This window comes from Hyperolius riggenbachi, chromosome 2, assembly GCF_040937935.1.
Source record: "Hyperolius riggenbachi isolate aHypRig1 chromosome 2, aHypRig1.pri, whole genome shotgun sequence".
NCBI lineage: Eukaryota > Metazoa > Chordata > Amphibia > Anura > Hyperoliidae > Hyperolius > Hyperolius riggenbachi.
In genome coordinates, this window is record NC_090647.1 from 71,520,900 (window position 1) to 71,538,711 (window position 17,812).

Sequence of the window (17,812 nt, forward strand, 5' to 3'; positions counted from 1 at the left end):
CATAAGAATTTGACGTCACGGCAGCGACGGGAATACAAGCGATGCAGATGCGGCCACTAACCTAGTGAAAATGGACAGTGTCCATTCTCTTAGGTTTTCATTAAACACTTTTTGACATCTAGTAGAGAGAATGTGCCAAGTAGGGACTATGCGTTCTGTCTCGCACTCCGTGGCATATGGATTTATGTACAATCCGTGTTTTGTAACAAGTTGAAGTGGATCCTATTTTTTACATAAGATCCACTTCCTGCTTTTAAGCAGAGCTAATTTGTACCGCACAGATGCGTTTTTAAAGCAACTGGGAACTGGCCTTAGTGTTGAGCTTAGGGATTTAGGTTTAGTTTAAAGGAGAACTGTAGTGAGGGGTATATGGAGGCAGCCATATTTCTTTCCTTTTAAGCAATACCAGTTGCATGGCAGCCCTGCTGGACTATTTGGCTGAGGAAGTGTCTGAATCACACCAGAAACAAGCATGCAGCTAATCTTGTCATATCTGTCAAAATTGTCAGAAACACCTGATCTGCTGTATGCTTGTTCAGGGCCTATGGCTGAAAGTATTAGAGGCAGAAGATTAGCAGCAGGATAACCAGGCAACTGGTATTGCTTAAATGGAAACAAATATGTATAAATATATATAAGCCTCCAGTCCATATACCTCTCACTACAGTTCTCCTTTAAGGCACTTAATAAAGGTTAGGATGATGTGATAAGAATTACCGTAAGAAGTTACTGTTGTTGGCTGAGGGATGAGTTAATGTTTTATGTCAGATTTGAAAAATTACTGTGTGATGTTAAAGTAAATGTGCAGAATCACCTGTACCAGTCATCTGCCACCAGGATAGAACACACAACACTGTCTTCCAAAAGGCAAACATCCCGCTCCATTTTAAATAACCAATATTCTACATACAAGAAGCCACGTATATGCTGAGGAGAGCCAGCATTTGTGTTACTCAGAAGAAACAGCAACTACTAGGGAACCATTGCTGTGTGGTGTACCCTCTTCTTCATTGGGTAAGACTGGATTATGTGCTTTAAACCAAAGACTTTTACAAAACTGCTTATAGGATACCAGAGCCCAAAGTCAGATGAGAAACGCAGGGGAGCAGGCATTTATGGTGAGCTGTCCTGATGCTCATCGCTCCCCCATTCTCCTTTCTGCCGCCTTCTGTAGCTGCAATTGCCCCATGGTCCCGTCTACTGGATGGCTGGGTCGGGAGCATTGCGGCTTTCTGGCCGGGGTGCACGCATGCTATAGCACGCAACCTCTGCCGGCATGCGTACATTGGTATGGGGACCCCCAGTCGGGAACACTCTGCGCTTGCATGTGACTACACACACACACAAGCGCAGAGTGGTCTCCAACAGCCAGCAGGAGTAAATAGTGTAGTATCCCCTTCATTGGTACTTTGTGGTCTGGTTGGAGTCCAGAACAGATGCATTTTCAAAATATTATTATTATTTTTTATTGCATTTATAAAGTGCCAACATATTACACAACGCTGGACAATAAATCTATACAATGATACAAGGATGACAGACGTAACAAGGTTATACAATAGGACAATCCTATCCAAGGCAAATATGGAACCAGATACATGACCATGCGATTTTGGCCTGGTTTGGTAGGTCCAGTAATACAAGTAAGAGGCACGTGCTATAGTAGCTGAACATAATCTGATAATTTTGGTATGGCAAGAGCAAACTTCTTATTTAGCTTATCTGTGAAGTAGAAGTTAACGCTTCCAGTACCTTCAAAACCATTCATATCTTATTTCTATTAGTTTTATGCTGTGCTTAATGCCTCAGAGTAGACCATAGATGAAATTTGAGTTTCATACCACTTTAAAGGGGAGATGAATGAGTGGACATCTACTCATACATTGATGTCCCCAAAATGATTCACCTGGGATGTTCCACCGTTGAGCTAGACAGGATATTGGTATTTCCTGAAGAAATACTGAACTACCACCTGGGAGTGGTAAGTAAGCAACAGGTTTATGCTTTCTCACCTTGGAAAAGGGCTGGCAGGTGTTCAAAGGACCTATAGCAATGTGTCTAATGGTTCTAATCTTCAAGGTGGATATGAAGCAAAGTGCATCTTCTCCTTGGCATGTATTTTGATTCTTTTAGTGTAATATAGAGTAGTTGGTTTGTCGTACACTCCCAGAGTGGGATCTACACTTTCATCTGGTCACACAAGCTGAAGGGCACCTATAGCATATGTGTTACATTTTATAATTATTATCAACTTTTATGCCAGCAGGAGAGAAGACAAAACCTGAAATTCCTGTTGTAAGGTGTTTTTCAGGTATAGCTTGGTCAAATGAACTTTGGAAGGAAATGGGGAATCAGCTAAACTTTGTATTACCATGTGTCTCTTGATATAAGAGCCATGGGTCTCCCCCTATAATGTCTTCTCTCTTCTTTTGGATATCTTCTTTTTCTTGATTGAAGTCTTCAGGGAAATCCAATCCAGGAGCATGTATGTGCTCTTCAAAGCTTTGTTACCAAATAATAGAAATCCTGACCTTGAGTAATTTTGTATATGTACTAGAGTTGCCTCGGTGACTATATATGGACATGTTAGCCCCAGTATTTGACTGTCCAATCAGCAGGAACTGTGTAACTTAAAGTGCAGCCAGGGAACCACTGACCCCTGGTTTGTAATCCCCCATTTTTCCAAAGGCTTCAATCAAGGAAAGAACATAGACAAAAAAACATAGAAAAGAAGGACCTCCAGCTCCCATGTTGAGATCCTTGAAGACAACGAAAAATATAGGTTTAGATGGCTTCCTTGTGGCTGATGGGCAACTGCCCAGGGCACAGCTTACAACAGAAACTGTGAGAGTGCTATCCTTCTTCGTTCTATCCTGTCCTCTCAGCGAATGAAGCCTTCTCCAGTGAGCTGACCAATCCAAAAAGAAGTGAATTGGCTGTCAACTAAAAGATTATTTGTACACCAAGCTGGTTTCTTGAAAAAGTATTTCCATCCCATGTAAGGTGCCAGAAACATCCTAGCTACTTTAATATATGGGCATAATTCTGGAATCTTGCCAACAGTTCACTCCACTACATATTCATGAGGTTTTCTGTCAGACAGACCATGGTCAAAGAAGAGGGATAGAGAAGGAGAGGGTGGTCAGAGGGAGGAAGCAACATGAAATTAATTCTACCCTTCAGGGGTGTAACTAGGGGAGTAGCCCCTGCCCCTGCAGGGGGACCAGAAGTGTGTGAGGGCCCCAACTACTAACCTTGCCTTTCTCTGATACTCCAGATCAGGTGTTTTTGTGGCTCTACATGACATTGGTGTGAAGATTCTAATGGCGACACTTATTTTATGACCCTTGCAAGATGGACCCCCATGCTGGGAGGGTCACCAATGGGAGGCAAGGGAAGGTTTGTGAACATTAAGGGGGCCCAATCAAAGTTTTGCTGGGGGACCCCATGACTAGTAGTTATGCCCCTGCTACCCTCTCTTGCAACTTACCTATTTTCCCAAAGCTGACTGGTGGCAATTCTTTGATTTTTTAATACTTTGCACATAATTTATAGTTCTCAACATGACAAGGTGCCAAAGTGGTTTAGTATAAGCAAAAAAAAGTAAGTATAAATTTTAATACTCACCTCATGAGGCAGGAAGATGGATCCGATCGGCTTCCCACAATGACAAGGTGTTCGGCATGAACGAGTTCAAGAGATCGCACTACTTTGTATGGGAGTCATCAGGGATCTTTAAGATCTGCTCAGCCAGGACAGTCATTGTCACCGTGCATCGCCAAATGTAGTTTACATAATCGCGCACCTGTACAAACATTGCAAGATGGTGGAAACAGTCGCTCATCGCTCAAAGCAATCGCTGGTCACCAGAAAGTGGGCATGGGCCTTTAGGTCTCTTTTCCACAAACAACTGAACTGCTCATTTGTCAAGCAGTTCAAACTCCAGGCTGCCAGCCACAAGTGCCATCCAGATGAAATTATTTGCCGCCAAATGGAAGTCACATATGATATGCTGCAGCATTAACCGGCGGTGAAAAAACATCTCATGTCATGTCTGAAGACAGCAACCTTCATGCTCAGATGCAACTCTGTGGGGGGAGGGCTGCCTGTCCACCAGCTGATGACCAGAAACAGGTGGTAAATTAACCTCCTTAAATTGCTTGTGGAAAAGAGGTGGTATCAGGAAAACAGGAAAGTGTAACTTTAAAATATCTCTTTATTTAGAGCTCTTTTTTGTTTCCTACAGAGCCACATTCACAAGGTTTGCCCTGATAAGACATGGGGACCTACAAGCTTCAGATAGCTACAGGAACGGACCTGTCTGCTGGCACCTGTGACAATGTCTCTATTATCCTTGTCGGTGTGCAGGGGGAGAGTGACAAACACCAGCTGCCCCGTCACTGGAGCAACTTTCAGGCTGGAGCTGTGAGTATCTCATCATAACTGTTACATCACTGTCAGTTATGTGGAATGTAGTAGACAAACTGGTTTAAGAGAGTTTTCCTGACACGGAGAACAAAATGTTTCAGAAAACCTGATCTCCAATTATTTTCTACAGTTTGCAGTCCTTGCTTAGATCATGCTGGGCCACAGTGATTGCTGCAGCTGTTTTTGTGAATCAGAGTTTGAACCATTGTAGTTGTAATCACACAGCAGCAAGAGTAAGGCTCAACACACACCATACAATCGTGGTTGTTCAATCTCACCACTTTCATGTAGTATAAGAGCTTATCCAATCAATCATTTAAGGTATTTTCAATCTGTTGGCCCTTATACTACATAGATTTGGTAAATCTGTACAACCAAGATTGTATGGTGTGTGTTGAGCTTAAGGGCTCTTTCACATCAGAGCTTGGGTTAGAGAACGCTCAAAGCATACGTTTTGTTGTAAGCGTTTTAATGCGTTTTGATATGCGTTGCACTGCAGTGAGTGTGCGTTTTTAATCCGTTTTCAATGCGTTACAGCACATAGGAAAACACAGGTAATTTTTTTTTCTTTTTAGTTTTCAACTTTCTACATTGTTCCTCTGTTGCATTCTGGGACTGATTGCCTGCGTTAACGGTTTAAAAACGCGCATAGTGTGCGTTTTACATTGACTAACATTGTAACGCATAAAGCTAGCGTCGGCCGAAAAACTGCGCCTGGGTGCAGTGTAACGCAACGCACAAAAAGGCTGCGTTATATGTGAAAGCTAAAATGAAAGTCTATGGACTTTCATTTTACCTTGGGTAACGCAAACTTTACCCGTTGCGTTGAAACGCAGAAAATCTGCCCTAATGTGAAAGAGCCCTTAGAAGTCTGCATTCTCAGTGGCGTAGCAATAGGGGTAGTGGTGCAGTGGTAGCGACCGCATCGGGGCCCTTGGGCCAGAGGGGCCCCATGGGGCCCTCCCTCAACTGCAGTATAAGCGGTTTATTGGTCCTGTGCTGGTAATAATCACTTCTATAGATGCTTTGAATACTAGTAATCATTCGCAAACAGTTTCCGATCCCCTTCTTGCACCTCTACTGTAGTTGCCACTGGCAGGTTTTGTTGCGCCGTATCAAGTGTTACATATAGAGTGTTTGGGGGGGCCCCATGCAAATCTCGCACCGGGGCCCATAGCTCCATAGCTATCCCACTGTACATTCGTTAGATAAAAAAAATGTTTGCTGTGGCTCCCTACACCTGACTTCACTTCAACAACCCCAAATTCTCTAACATTTCAGCAATTGCCACTATTATCAGGTATCACCCACATAGGGTTTGTGAACATGTCACCTTATTTCTTACCAGCAACTGTTTAGGAAACTATGCAATTTCCAAAATACTTAAATGTTAGAAAGAAGGTTTCTTGCATATTGCAGGGCATTTTTTATTGCTTCTGGCGGGCTGCTTTTAGCATCACACACCCCCTCTTTCCTCAGCACTTCACTGATTAAACCTCTTTTTATTAAAAGGGACCACGAGGTGAGAGTGATATGAGTGATATGAAAACTCTGGAACAAGCATATGGCTAATCCAGTAAAAGCTGAGTCAGAGTACCTGATCTGCTGCATGCTTTTTCAGGGTCTATGGCTAAAAGTATTAAAGACAAGGATCAGGACTGCCAGGCAACTGCCATTGTTTAAAAGTAAATAAATACAGCAGCCTCCATGTCCCTTACTTCGGGTTCCCTTTAAAGGACTACTGTATGGGGGTGGAGGGAAAAAAATTTGAACTTACCTCGGGCTTCTAAAGGTCCCCCACAGACAGGGGCGTAAAAGATCAGCATGCCCCTCCTCCATCCTCTACCCATGCAGGCTGTTATTGCCATAAACACTGAGCAAACTAATTTGGGACTCCTTCATCAAAACACAAGCCCAGTGTTACTTGGTTTGGGGCCTGGGGTTGGCGGGAGGGGGGGGGGGGGGATAGCCCTGCCCTCTGTGGATCAGAAATCTTTCCCCATTTGTGCACATCAAGGACAAGATGTTCATCCCATCGACAAGCAATGAGAAGCTCAGGTACAAAATTCAAAGATGCTTTATGCTGGGATTCTATTTGCGTTCTGCAGTAATACTGAGCTAACAGGGAACCACTGCAAAGCCATCTTTGTATCTTCTGCCAGTATTTCCCGTTCTTAGCATATCCCATTTTAAGTGTGGCTACTTTGAAGCCAATTCTGATGGAATTTCCTCCCTTTAGGGCTTGTTCACACTGCAGGCGTTTTCGGCTTTTTAAAAATGTCCCTCCACCACCACGTGGACAATGAATGTCAATGAGAGGTTTCATAAAAGCGCGGGTCGTGCGCTGTGCAGCTAGCAAACTGGTGTGTGTACCATTTTCGGGACGATTCCGCCTCAATGGAAGGCATAGGAAAATCGGAAAACGCTTACAAAAACGTGCAATAAGGCGATAGCGCTCGTGTTTTTAAGGGTCAGGGTCAAAGAGTTCACTTCCTGACTTACGTCAGGGAGTGAATTACAAAACCGCCATCCCTGCAACTTCCTTTTTGAGTACCAAACTTTGGGCTTGTTTCACTAAACCGTGATAACTCATATCACGGCCGTCGTAAGCGTTTTTGCACACGTTTTTGCAAATTTTCGCGGGCAATCGCACAAAAATGCTAGCACGGCCGTGACATGAGTTATCACGGTTTAGTGAATCAAGCCCATTGTGTGTACCAAATAAGAGTCAGGTAAATTGGGGAATGATCATTTATCAACAAGAAAAGTAATAGTGATTTTAACTTTAGGATTGCCTGGTTAGCATCCTTATTACTTGCTTACCAGATCAAAACAAAGAATTGATTTTTGATTTTATGCCCGACAGTTACACTTTATGAAGTCTTTTTTTTTTCCTCTCAAGGAAATTTACATTTTTAAAAAGTTTTAAAAGTTATTGGGTGTTTTTACTTTTACCTCTTTCTGGGAATGCAGAAGTGTATAAAAAGACACTAATGTACCCTCTGTTCTCACTCCAAACCCCAGGGGGAAAGGAAGGGGGTGGTGAATGTTTGGAACTTTCTTTATTAAAGGGGACTTGCAGATTTCCACATAAGTCACCCCTCTAGGTCTGTCTTAAGGTGCCCATTTATGGTACAATTTTTTCACCAAATGCGATCTTTCAATGCTATTTTAATGATGGAATGATATAAAAAAATTGCCGTTTATGAAAGCAATTGATAAGGAACAATTTTTGGGACGATTGCTAAATAGGGTAAAATCAATCCGAAAGTTGAATTTCATGATTGAATTTGAATAAGGAATTGTTCAGTAAATAATAATTACCTTCCTATTATTTTCGATCCTAAAATTTGCATAGAGAGGTCACAGTCAGTGAAACATTGTACAGATGATGGGCACCTTTAGTGTGGATCAACCCACTGACCTTGACATAGAGAAGGGGGCTTTGCAAGAGTCCCCATGTTATCGATGGTGTGGGTCAGAATTGTCCAAGCGGCAGAGCCCCACACCAGCCATGTATTCCACTTTCCACAGGTGACAGATTTTGAGATAATTGTACAACAAGATCTTGGTGAGCTGCTGCTGGTACGGCTGTCTACAGAGCGCTATAAGACCTTCAACATAGATTCCTGGTACTGCCGGTATGTCAATGTCACCAGCCCCACTGGTCATCTCTACCAGTTTCCAGTCTACATGTGGATCCCTTCTTCAACCTCTTTGGATATCCCAGAAGGGAAAGGTAAGATGTGCTTATTGTACACTACTTAGCTATTTACTATGGATAAACCCCAGTGTGGGGATATATGGTAATCGAGGATTGGTTGTTTGAAATACCGGTACTTACATATTATACCATCTATAGAGTTTGGCAGTTCTTTGTTTAAGTTTTGTTTGCTCCACTACCAAGATTCAACCCTTTTTGAAAAGCTGAAAGTCCTGGCTTTCCATTACACCAGGTCCCGTGTCAGTGTAATGCTCCGTTGCCAAGTTAAAGGGTTTTGAAGGAGGTGTGTCCCCTGCATCTTGGCTGCACAAAGCAGGATTGCAGAAGTACCGGAAAAACCCAACATTGATGATCAGCAGCACCCCCGAGAGGTCATCTTCTGTCGCAGGGGTCTCATTACAGAAGGCGAAGGAGCAGACAAGCTATACACCCTCCTGACCTCTCTCTGTATGTTACTGGCCAGGGCTGGAGACTTTATTAATATGAAGGAGCAGCCCAGCTATACACCCTCTTCTCTCAAGATGCAGGGGACACCCCTCCTTCAAAACCCTTTATCTTGGCAATGGGGAATTACACTGACATGGGACCTGGTGTAATAGAAAGCCAGGACTTTCAGCTTTTCAAAAAGGGTTACATCTTGGTAGTGGAACAAACAGAACTTAAACAAAGAACTGCCAAACTTTTCAGATGGTATAATATGTAAGTACCGCAATACCTTGTTTAGCATTGGAGAGAAAAGTATTGTTGAACGATACCTGAATTGAGAGGGATATGGAGGATGCCATATTTATTTCCTTTTAAACAATGCCAGGAAATCCTGGCTGTCCTGCTTATCCTCTGCCTCTTAAACTTTTAGTCATAGACCCTGAACAAGCATCAGGTGTTTTACATCACACTCTGTCCACCTGCGTCACTCGTTACTCTGATTGGACATAGACAACTCAAGATCTGGGGCCACAATCTATATATGCCAGTAGTGATGTAGCGAGCAACACATTTTTCGGTTCACAAACGTGAATTTACCGCAAATGTTCGCGAACCGGCAGTTTGCGTTGGGCTCCAAAGACTTTAATTGCAGGTGAACGGCCGCTGACTTTAGCGGTCAATAGCATACATTTATATGCATGTTAATACATTATCTGCCATTCAACCGCATTTAAGTTGCAACTTTTTCCTGTAAATTTAACATCAATTTTCTCAAAAACTATTAGGTTCCCCCCTCCCCTCTTGTTCCCACTGTTCGTAACATACCCTACAAATTTGGGGTTTCTAGCATGTTCAGGGACTTTGCTATTAACCGCCAAATTCGGCGGCTATTTACTTTAATGTAAAGAAATGCGAACACAATTTTTTTCAAATTAAATGTGCATTTAATATGAATGGCGAAAAGCGCAAGTTCACCAAGAAGTGTCCGCCTGCAAACTGTTTGGGCCATCTCTATATACCAGCCAGGTCTAACTAGATTCTATAAGGGAAAAGTTACTTCATTCAGAATCTAGCTCTGAGCAACCATCTAATCTCTCTATACACTAATGGCTCTCAGAGGTGTGGATTCAGTTCTGGCATATACTCAGTACAGGTAGATGACCTTTTAAAATGATTTTAAATCCGCATGTTTGTTTCAGGTGGGTGATTTTTTTTATTTTATTTTTTTTATTGATTTTTTTTGTAGAGTTAGGGAAGAGTAAGGATTATTAATTTGTTTTTATTGCTCTTCCTTATTTCCAGTCCTAAGGACTGATAATTTCCATATTAAACCTACAAAGCTCCATAGTGGTCCCTGGAACAGGAGGAAAAAGTCAATTTCTCCACTGGTGGTGATGCCAACAGCAATTAAAGCTGCCACACTAGGGATGCTTGGATAGTACTTTTTAAAATCCGAATTGACCCCAATCCGGATACCTAGATATCCGGATCCGGCTCGGATATCCGAATCCGGCCTTTTAGATATCCGCGTGAACGCGGATATCCGGTCCCATTATCCGCGGATATCTGGCCTATTCGGATATCTGGATAGAAAAACCGGAAGTGCCCTTTAAATAGCTTTAAAAGGGGTTTTGAGGGTAAATGAGGCATGTATCATCATTATTTTGCAAAGGGAAACACTAATTGATGATGTGGGGACTTCGAATCCCCCCCCCCCCAAAAAAAAACAATGACTGTCAATTAACACTAGGCCTAGATTCCAGACAGCGGTCGTGCAGCCCACATGTGTCCAAAGTCCAACCGCACAACTGGGACATGACAGTTTTCAGTCAAGACACCTCCAAAAATTGATGCTGCAATTTTGTTTTGGGTTAAATATATGTGGTATCAGCAGGGGAGGACTGGAACCTTTTGGCCTGGAGGGAAAACACAAACTAGAGGCCCAGTTGCATGGCAGCCCCAGCCCTAATGACATCACACGCGCCCCACATGCTATATACCGGTAGTCATGTGGTCGCCAATGCAGAAAAACATCAAGGATACTAGAGGGACAGCATGACAGGTAAAGTATAAGTGCACAGGCACCGTGGGGCACATAATAAATTTTGAGGGACAACGGCCATGGTTTCCATCGCGTTCATAGTTTGTTATTATCGCACTTCACAACCACATTGGCCTGAGATTTCCCTTGTTCTCAGATTGAACTACTTTCCACCCAAATAAGTCAAATTGTTGATTAAGCATGCTTGTGGCGGCACAGATTTTCATCCGATTGAATTATAATGATTGAAGCGGTTGGTGGATCGGCCAGCCCTAAATCATTAAATGAGAGGCAGCCTGGGGGGGAAATCTCCCCCCTCCCCCCCTGGCCAGTCCTCCCCTAGGTATCAGTGGCCTGTGGCACCCTGTCCTGGCGGTGGGAGCTGCACAGGCAGCAGGAGCAAGGCAATGCAGCAGCAGCAGGTGTAACGTGTGCCAGCCAGGAGCATGACGGACGTGGTACGTGGCACTTGCCAAGTGTCACGTGACAAGTGCAGAGTGACAGACAGCAGAGGAGGAGACACTAACTGGTGCACACTAATACATTAATGAATTAACAATAGTGGAGTGATAGTGAAGGGGTTAATCACTGAGCTTATCACTGTGTACAGCCCTTTGCCCAGCAGCAGCACTGCAGCTGTACAGCACACACTCTAACTGTCACACTATGAGACATCAGTCAAGCTAATTAACGATTACTATAGAGTAGTGAAGGGGTTAATCAATGAACAGCTTTAGGTTTATAACTGTGTACAGGCAGCCCTTGCTATGCCACCAGCACTGCAGCATGTCTCTCAGGAAGCATTCAGCAAGCCATAACGATCTGTCTCATCAATCATGGCAGCCCTCCTTATTATACAAGGGGGGCTGGCCAGTGTTCCTTTCTGTGATTGGGTGCCAGGGCTTAGGCTAGGAGGCCTCTGATTGGCTCAATGAGGTCAGGTGGGGCTGCCCAGGGTTCCCCTCTGTGATTGGTTGCTAGGGCTTCTGCTGGGAGCCCTCTGATTGGCTCCAGGACGTCATCACCTTAGTTACAGTATTTCAGATCTGGATATCCGCGGATATCCGCAGATATCCGGGTCATGCGTCAAACTATCCGCAGATAGCTATCCGGATATCTATAGCTATCCGGGATCCGGAGTCTGACCCGGATAGCGTAAAAAATGCTCTGATATCCGGGTTACTCGAATATCCGGAATCTAGATGAGCATCACTATGCCACACTATTTGAAATTAAAAAGAAAAAATGGTCTCTTACTTACTGGAACTTCAAGTACTCCTGATCTTTATTTCAAAGGACTGTTTAAAAAAAAAAGCCACCACATAACTCACCTATTGCGGGTGCGACGCTTTTTCCGTTCTGTCAGCTCTTCCATTCTACCGCATTATCTTTTCGTAAACGCTGGCATCTTCACAGCAATGTCTCTTACCCGAAAGTAGGCCGAAAGAAATTCCAGGTCAGTGCCATTGCTGTGAAGATTCCAGCAGATAAGAGAGGATGCTGCAGCAAAACGGCAGAGCTGACAGGATGGAAGAGGGGTCGATTGGAAACCCAGAGTAGGTGAGTTATGTGGTTTTTTTTTTTTTTTTTGTAAACAGGCTATTAATAATTAAGTAAGAGGGGTGGTTCAAGTGAGCATGGTCAGGGAAGGAAGGGGCGCTCTTAGGAGGAGAACTGCCACTTCCTTCCTGCCTATATTCGCCTTTCTTTACCAGTTGAAGATTTTGACTAGGGTGGGAACCACAGGGGGCACTAAAAAAAGGATGGTGCTGTGACAAATGTCACAGCACCACATATACAATGGTATAAATAAAATGTAAACACCCTCTCAGTGCAGGGGTACTTTAAGGTAGATACACAAGGGATAACCATCGTCTGAAAAAGACTGATAATTGTTATAATTTAAGTAGGCCTCAGTTATTTGGACTGAGTTTTAGGTAAAAGGCTTGTTCGCAGAGTATACCTTTAAGAAGAGGTTCTCTTAGAAGAGATGATGGCAGGCAGCTACCAGGAATATGGTTCTGGTTGTTCCTGATAGAAGGCCATCGGTATACGATGCCCCGGCCGGGAGGCGGCAGAAAGGTAAACATAGCCCATGTTTATCAAAATAGTAGATTCCTTGTATGTAGGACAAGGGGCTCATAGAATATTAATCAAGTAGGTGTGTATCATGACACCATAGGGGGTCTGAGCTAATTGTAGGCTTGGGGGGGAAGGCTCAGATGATGTTCCAGTTAACTCTTTTCTGGTCCGTATAAAGCCCACCGCTGGCGTCAGGAGAGGCACTTCTCTGCTTCCTGTCCCTGCTGGCTATAATAATTTTTAGTTATGTTTTGACATCTTGTATGCTCTATCTGTATCTGTATATACTTAGTTTAGATGTAACTTAGTATAGAAAGAAGGTAACCTGATTACCCTTCCTTAGGGCTCTTTCACATTAGGGCGGATTTTCTGCGTTTCAACGCAAGGGGTAAAGTTTGCGTTACCCAAGGTAAAATAAAAGTCCATAGACTTTCATTTTAGCTTTCACATATAACGCAGCCTTTTTGTGCGTTGCATTACACTGCACCCAGGGGCAGTTTTTCGGCCGACGCTAGCTTTATACGTTACAATGTTAGTCAATGTAAAACGCACACTATGCGCGTTTTTAATCCGTAAACGCAGGCAATCAGTCCCAGAATGCAACAGAGGAACAATGTAGAAAGTTGAAAACTAAAAGAAAAAAAAATTACCTGCGTTTTCCTATGTGCTGTAACGCATTGAAAACGCATTAAAAACGCACACTCACTGCAGTGCAACGCATATTAAAACGCATACAACAAAACGTATGCTTTGAGCGTTCTCCAACGCAAGCTCTGATGTGAAAGAGCCCTTAGGAAGGTAATCAAGAAGCTGTAACGCAACAGACTTACTACAGAAGAATCTGCTTTGCTAAGTGACTGACTGTATCTGTATATCTGTTTACTGAAATAAACACTTTGGAACTTGGAAGAAGCCTAAAGAAGTTATATCTCCTATGCTGGTTTGCTGTGATGAGAGTCGTGTTTGCAGCTCTTACTAATGAGTTGCTGGTGCCGGAATGAAGGTGTGTTGTGAAACATATAGTTTCTTACAATAATGACCATTTCAGATGACAATCTGTGTGTACGGTGGCCACCAATCGATCCTGCTCGGGCGTCATTAAGTATCAGTCCTGTCAGAATATATGATAGATAGATAGATATAAATATAATGCAATGCACGACTGAACACAACATTATTTTTAACTCCCCTGACTGATGGAAGCCGCTTGATCATGCACCAATCATTGTCCCTCCGTCCAGCCTCCATAGCAACAGAACACATTGCTTTCCTCGAGTAGAGATGGTTCGAACCTCCGATTTTAGGTTCGCGATCCTCGAACGCGAACTTCCGAAAAAGTTTGCGAGCCTGCAAACTTTTCGAACCACAATAGACTTCAATGGGCATGCGAACTGATGGAAAAGATGTTTCAAGGGATCTAACACCTGGAGGGGGGCATGGCGGAGTGGGATACATGCCAAAAGTCCTGGGGAAAATTACAGGTTTGACGCACAGCAGGGTTTTAGAGTCAGAAATCACATTGCATGCTAAATTGGAGGCATAAAGTGCTTTAAAACATCTTGTGTATGTATACATCAATCAGGTAGTGTAATTAGTGTACTGCTTCACACTTCACTCACTGTGTACCACACCGCAAACAGCTGTTTGTGTAGTGATGGCCATGCTGGACTGGTGCACACCACGGCGAGAGTGCCGGTGATGGTGGTTTTCAAGCCCATATGGTCGCTGAGGTAGCTCAGTGGCAGAACAACAGTGACTATCCAGCTGATCGAATCCTAGTCTGTCCACAATGAAGCAGCAACCTTATTATCTTGGGTCAGGTGTGCCCCCCAACTAGGGATGGTCGGAATGCCAATTTCCGATTCCACGGTAAATCTGCATTCCGCCATTGCCAAATTACCGATTCCGCCTTCCGATACCAATTTCCGCATTCCAATGCGGAATTTCCGCCAGAAATCGCAGAAATTCCGCCCGACTTTAACATCGATTTTCTCAAAAACTATAAGGCCTTTTTGAAAACTTTTTTTTTGCATCTTGTTCAGAAGATTCTGTTTAATAAACCCTGAAAATTTGGTGTTTCTAGGACTTACGGGGCTATTAACTGCTAAAGTCGGCGGATTTTTACTGTAATGTAAAATGCAGAAAATAGGCAGATGCAGATTTTCTGCATTTTACATTACAGTAAAAATCAGCCGACTTTAGCGGTTAATAGAAAAGCCCCCTTAAGTCCTAGAAACACCAAATTTTCAGGGTTTATTAAACTGAATCTTGTGAACAAGATGCAAAAAAAAGTTTTCAAAAAGACCTTATAGTTTTTGAGCTTGAAAATGGGGGAGAAACCGAGAGCCCAATATGGTGCAGTATGTTAATATGGAGAGATCTGTTGTGAATAAATGAGATGATTATACTCACAAGGGTGGGTCGCCACAAAGGCAATCACTGGAAAGGCCGGCGGGGAGAATTGTAACCTGACCCCGCTCAGGTTAAAAAGTCGCTCTCTGTAGATAGGAGAAAATGGGGATACACCCCTCCACCAAGGGTGGACTAGATGATATTGAAATATGATAACAGAGGCGCCAAGCAGAATAAAATTAGTTAAAATTGTTAAAAAGGGGGAAGTGGGTGGACTCACCTCCCTCCTGAAAAAAATGGCCGGACAATGGACAGGTTACTTACAGTCTAAAGTAACATTTATTAGTAACTCCAAAAGTGCAACGCGTTTCACGGGTAACAGTCCCGCTTCTTCAGGCAAACGATTATTTGGAGGGTGCAAAATCAGGTCATGAACCAGGTAGAGCGCCTCTGTGTCACACAGAGGCGCTCTACCTGGTTCATGACCTGATTTTGCACCCTCCAAATAATCGTTTGCCTGAAGAAGCGGGACTGTTACCCGTGAAACGCGTTGCACTTTTGGAGTTACTAATAAATGTTACTTTAGACTGTAAGTAACCTGTCCATTGTCTGGCCATTTTTTTCAGAAGGGAGGTGAGTCCACCCACTTCCCCCTTTTTAACAATTTTAACTAATTTTATTCTGCTTGGCGCCTCTGTTATCATATTTCAATATTATAGTTTTTGAGAAAATCGATGTTAAAGTCGGGTGGAATTTCCGCGATTTCCGGCGGAAATTTCCGCGATTTCCGGCGGAAATCTGCCTACCGCACTAGAATTACCGATTTCCGCATTCCGATGCGGAAATGCAATTTCCGATCGGAATTTCGGAAATTGCATTTCCGCGGAATCCTAATGAGCATCCCTACCCCCAACACACTCATATAGCCGGTAATTGGTTCATTGTGATACACAAGCCCCTTCACCCCGGCAAGGTAACGATCACGAAGGGAAATTGACACATGTACATGCCTTTTGTTTTGTTGTTGCAGCCGCAGTGCAGCCAGAAAAATTAGGCATGTACACGCACCAGAAAAATTATTCTTTTTGTTAGCAGCCACTGCTAGCACCACCTGGAGTCCTGGACCCTATTGGTGGTGGCAGAGAAGGCAGTCAAGCGGCCTACAGGCAGAGATGCTGTGTGGGGACTGGGGACCGACTTAGTCTTGGGGCAGGCAGTCACATGGCGTGCAGGCAGAGATGCTGTGTGTGGGGACTGACTTAGTCTTCGGGCAGGCCTGACCGTGCTTTGTAGACCCGGGTCAGTTAAAAATGGCGCCCAGCACCGATGGATAAAAACGGTGCACCATTGACTTACATTATGAAACAATATTTATCGTTTTAAATGTTAAAAAATGGCGCCGACCTTTTGAACAAAATTTTTCGTTTTAAAACTTTTTTTTTTGTCCTGCCTGAACGATATTTATCGTTTTAACCCCTGCTTTGCTGCCGTTTGGAAAATATCTGCCCACCGACTTTAATGTTTAATAGCAAAGCCCCCTTAAATGCTAAAAACACCAAATTTGCAGGGAATGTTAAGAAAAAAATTGTAAACAAGAGAATTTTTTTTTTTTTTCAAAAATACCTTATAGTTTTTGAGAAAATCGATTTTGAATATTCTCCTTCTGACCGTCGGAAAATTAAACGCCCGCCGACTTTAGCGGTTAATAGCAAAGCCCCTTTAAATGCCAGAAACACCAAATGTGTAGGGAAATGTTAAGAAGAACAGTGGGAACAAGAAGTAAAACATTTTTTTTCAAAAAGACCTTATAGTTTTTGAGAAAATTGATTTTAAATCTTCAAAGAGAAACATCTATTTAAATTGCGTAATGACATTTCTGCGGGGAAACAATTCCCACCGACTTTAGCAGTTAATAGCAAAGTCCCTTTAAATCCTAGCAACACCAAATTTTGCAGGATATGTTAAAAAGATACTGGAAAACAATATTTAAAAAAAAAATTTGAATTTTTTTTTTTAAATTAAAAATTTTGGGTTATGTTCAGAGTGTGGGAATTTTTTGAAAAAAATGACATGGGGTCCCCCCTCCCGAGCCTCTGTAACCCCTTGTCTCCCATGCAGGCTGGGATAGCCAGAATGCGGAGCCCCGGCTGACTGGGGCTTCGCACCCTGAGCTATACCAGCCTGCATGGTCCATGGTATGGGGGGCTCCGGGGGGGGAGGGGCGGCCAAGCCTTTCCCCCCCCCCCCCCGGAGCCCTTGTCCAATCCATGGACAAGGGGCTCTTCCCCACCTCCGGTGCCCCAGGAGGAGGTGGGGGCAACCACTCCCTGGGGGGGTTCATGGTGGCACCTTGGAGTCCCCTTTAAGAAGGGGACCCCCAGATGCCCACCCCCTCCCAGGAGAAATGAGTATAGGGGTACAAAGTACCCCTTACCCATTTCCACAAAGGGTTAAATGAAATAAAAACGCAACCACGAGAAAAGTCCTTTAATGTTCTAAATTAACCACAAATACTTACCTGTACCTTTAAGAAAAAAATCCCACGTCAATTAGGTCCCACGACAGTATCCTCTATCTTGTGACCTTCTGATACATCTTGATTGAAGATCTCCGCCGCCCCGACGCCACACACGCCGCCCCATGGATTGGACAAGGGGCTCCGGGGGGGAGGGGAAGGCTTGGCCGCCCCTCCCCCCCGGAGCCCCCCCATACCATGGACCATGCGGGCTGGTATAGCTCAGGGTGCAAAGCCCCAGTCC

The 17,812-nt window shown here is 43.7% G+C and overlaps 1 protein-coding gene across 1 annotated transcript in view; it reads left to right on the plus strand.

Annotated features, from left to right (window-relative positions):
- The first annotated feature begins 895 nt into the window (after positions 1 to 895).
- LOC137545546 (hydroperoxide isomerase ALOXE3-like) overlaps positions 896 to 17,812 on the plus strand; it is a 69,526-nt gene continuing 52,609 nt past the window's right edge. Inside the window, exons 1-3 of the mRNA XM_068266906.1 lie at positions 896 to 1,014; positions 4,247 to 4,425; positions 7,963 to 8,167. Coding sequence (XP_068123007.1) covers positions 4,279 to 4,425; positions 7,963 to 8,167 — 352 coding nt within the window. The 5' untranslated portion in view covers positions 896 to 1,014; positions 4,247 to 4,278. The remainder of the gene's footprint in view (positions 1,015 to 4,246; positions 4,426 to 7,962; positions 8,168 to 17,812) is intronic.